The 2701-nt window shown below is 30.1% G+C and overlaps 1 protein-coding gene across 1 annotated transcript; it reads right to left on the bottom strand.

The window, feature by feature from the left end:
- Window positions 1-891: 891 nt before the first annotated feature.
- On the bottom strand, window positions 892-1708 carry LOC126688280 (BON1-associated protein 2-like). The gene has a single exon (XM_050382920.2). It carries the CDS (start codon window positions 1604-1606, stop codon window positions 1028-1030), a length of 579 nt encoding a protein of 192 aa, XP_050238877.1. The 5' UTR covers window positions 1607-1708; the 3' UTR covers window positions 892-1027.
- Between the last annotated feature and the right edge of the window lie 993 nt (window positions 1709-2701).

Genomic DNA, 2701 nt, shown 5'->3' with positions numbered 1-2701 from the left:
TTTTCACTTGTGATCGCATTAGTAAATGTTGACAAAGGAAAACATTCAACCCAACGCAAATGTAATAATCATAAAAATTGTATATAATTTTTTCGTATTCAAATCACATGATAAAAATGATAAAATAGAATCTGTGTTGAACTCATTTTCGGGTAAAGTGCATAAGGTTTACAAATGAATGTAGATCTATTAAAGGACTATAAAAAGAGCTCAAGATACAGATCCAAAAAAGATTAAAAAAAAAAGTGGCCAAATGTGCCATAACCATACAAGAATAGTTGGTTTAATGGTTTCCTTAAGTTTGAAAAGCACAATATCTGATAGTCTGCAATTTAGTAATATATGTTTTAATTGTGTAAGACGATTTGCGAATGGTGCGGCGCATATTCTGGCGCAAGCTTCTCGTTATGTCAGGTCAGCAGGAATGGTTTGATAACTTTCCGGCAATTTTTACTCATGCAATTGCTTCTGATTCAAGTCAAATTGATTTGTTTTATCAGAAAAAAGAAAAACTTCTTGAGGTTGCTTTGAAGTTTAACCGTCAACATACTGATTATAAAAGTTAGATTAGGGCTATTGTTCAGGACTGCGAATAAATTTCCAAAAGTCAGCCTAACGGCTAAATGCTCAAACACAAACATTTTTATTATTTTTGCTTGTAAACAGCTTTACAATTTTGAATACAGTTTTATTTTTAGCTTTCAATTCAAAATCATTTGGAATATATTAGAGTATTTGGTGAAAGGTCAATCAAACCTACTAAATCGTTTATTTGAAGTCAATTCCATACATTTATATTCGAAATTCATTTTCTGACACGCTCCCATTCAGTCGTTTACTGTTCGATCTCGCCAAAAGACCTAATAATTTGTAATTGGAATTGATAAAAAATAAAAAATAAACAATACTATTATTATTATTTTAATTTATTATGCCAACCGTATATTGATATCAATCTGTGTTTATACAATAAATTGTGAGTAGTTAGCCTAAAACTGATACGTAAAAGAAAAAATGTCTGAAAAGATTAAGCACGAGATGCGCACCAAACAGGAACATCTGTCACAACTCCTCCGTCGTAACAATTCTTGTCGCGCGCCGGAACTCCCCAAGTTTGCTGTTTCCTCGAAGAAGACGACGCCGTATTATATCCTTTTACAGCCGGCTGTAAATTCCTTTTCACTGCCGGAATTACAGAACCAGCAAAACTCTTAACTTTAACAGAAACATTTATAACACCATTCCTCACATTCCTTGAATCTCTTAACCTATAGCTCAAGAAGTGCAAATAATTTAACGGCGAGTAACCGTCCATAAAATCAGAAACAGGAACCCTAGCTATCCCGATAATTCTATTTCCGGAGCCGATCTTGCATTGCACTTCTAAAGTGATGAAGTGATCATGCATTGACATGGCCATCTCTAGTTTTTCATTCCAATTAGGGTTTCGTCCTCCTTCATGATCGGCTCTTGTTGATTTATAGTTAACGGGGTCGATTCTTACTACAACAAACGTGTCCTTTTTGACTGGTTTTCCGTCTAAATGCAGATTTTCTGCGGAGATGACGTTAATTTCAAGATTGTGGAACGTCGACGAAGAACTCATATTATCGAGAAAAACAATAATAAAAGATTCAAGAATTTGCTGGAGAGAATATTTATCGTATCGGAGTATGAAAATACTGAAAAATTTGTTTTGAAAAAATTATGAGAGGTTACTGAGTTTATATAACAGCGTGTGTTTTGAAAACAAGAAGGTAAGAAGAAGTGAGGTAGAAAGAGAGTGGATATTTCTTGGATCCTTGTGAGGGGAGATTATGGTGACACGTAGGTCATGAAACAAGCCAATGATATAAGTTGACTGCATGTATTGGAGCTATTCATTGGACGGTTACATATGTTTTTGATGGAATTGGAATTTCAACTTTGGCGTGGTTATGGAGGTCAATGGAATTAATTAAGGGTTGAGCATGAATTATTTGAATTGTTAAGTGAATTCCTTAACTTGAAATTATATACTTTACAAGTTTTATTTATTTTATTATAATTCAAAATCTTCAATTTAATTTTTTATATTTTTATATTATTTTTCTCTTTTTCAGAAAAAATTATTCCTAAGTCGTAGATGAAAAGCGCATTCATTGATTTAAATAAGAGAGCGGATTCAAACCATACTCGTATATATAACTGTTTAAAAATTAGAGTCAGCATTTTTGTTTCTACAAAAAATCTATCTGTCTCAAAAAAAAATTAATCTAATAAACAAGGCATAAAAATATTGTCTCATAGTTGAGACATTTCAACACAGTCTGTGTACCATGTATAAAATCAACTTAGTAATTTCTAATATTCGATAAAAATAAAAGTATATTATTTTTAATTTATAGTTCAAGATAAAATTAATAAAGTTACAGTCTTACCATATTAATATTAAGTACGAAACTTATAATTATTTAAATAATTAATTCATAATAATTTTTTAAACTTTAATAAAATATTATAATTACAATAGATTAATTTTTTTAATTTTTATGAAAGTGTAGTTTTTTCATTTTAAAAGATGGCTGGTGAAATATTATATTTATTATTAAGAACATAGATATAATTTTCAAAAAAGTTGTATTTGATGAATGTATTGAAATTTTGTTTATTGTAAAATAAAATGTGGAGATTAAGTTATTTTAATATATTTGTTTCAGAA

Source organism: Mercurialis annua, linkage group LG6 (assembly GCF_937616625.2).
Source record: "Mercurialis annua linkage group LG6, ddMerAnnu1.2, whole genome shotgun sequence".
Classification (NCBI taxonomy): Eukaryota; Viridiplantae; Streptophyta; class Magnoliopsida; order Malpighiales; family Euphorbiaceae; genus Mercurialis; species Mercurialis annua.
This window is presented reverse-complemented; position numbering and strand designations above follow the sequence as displayed.

Bases quoted from the DNA above. Each gene is read 5' to 3' on its own strand.
- LOC126688280 (XM_050382920.2), bottom strand. From the start codon at position 1,606: ATGAGTTCTTCGTCGACGTTCCACAATCTTGAAATTAACGTCATCTCC.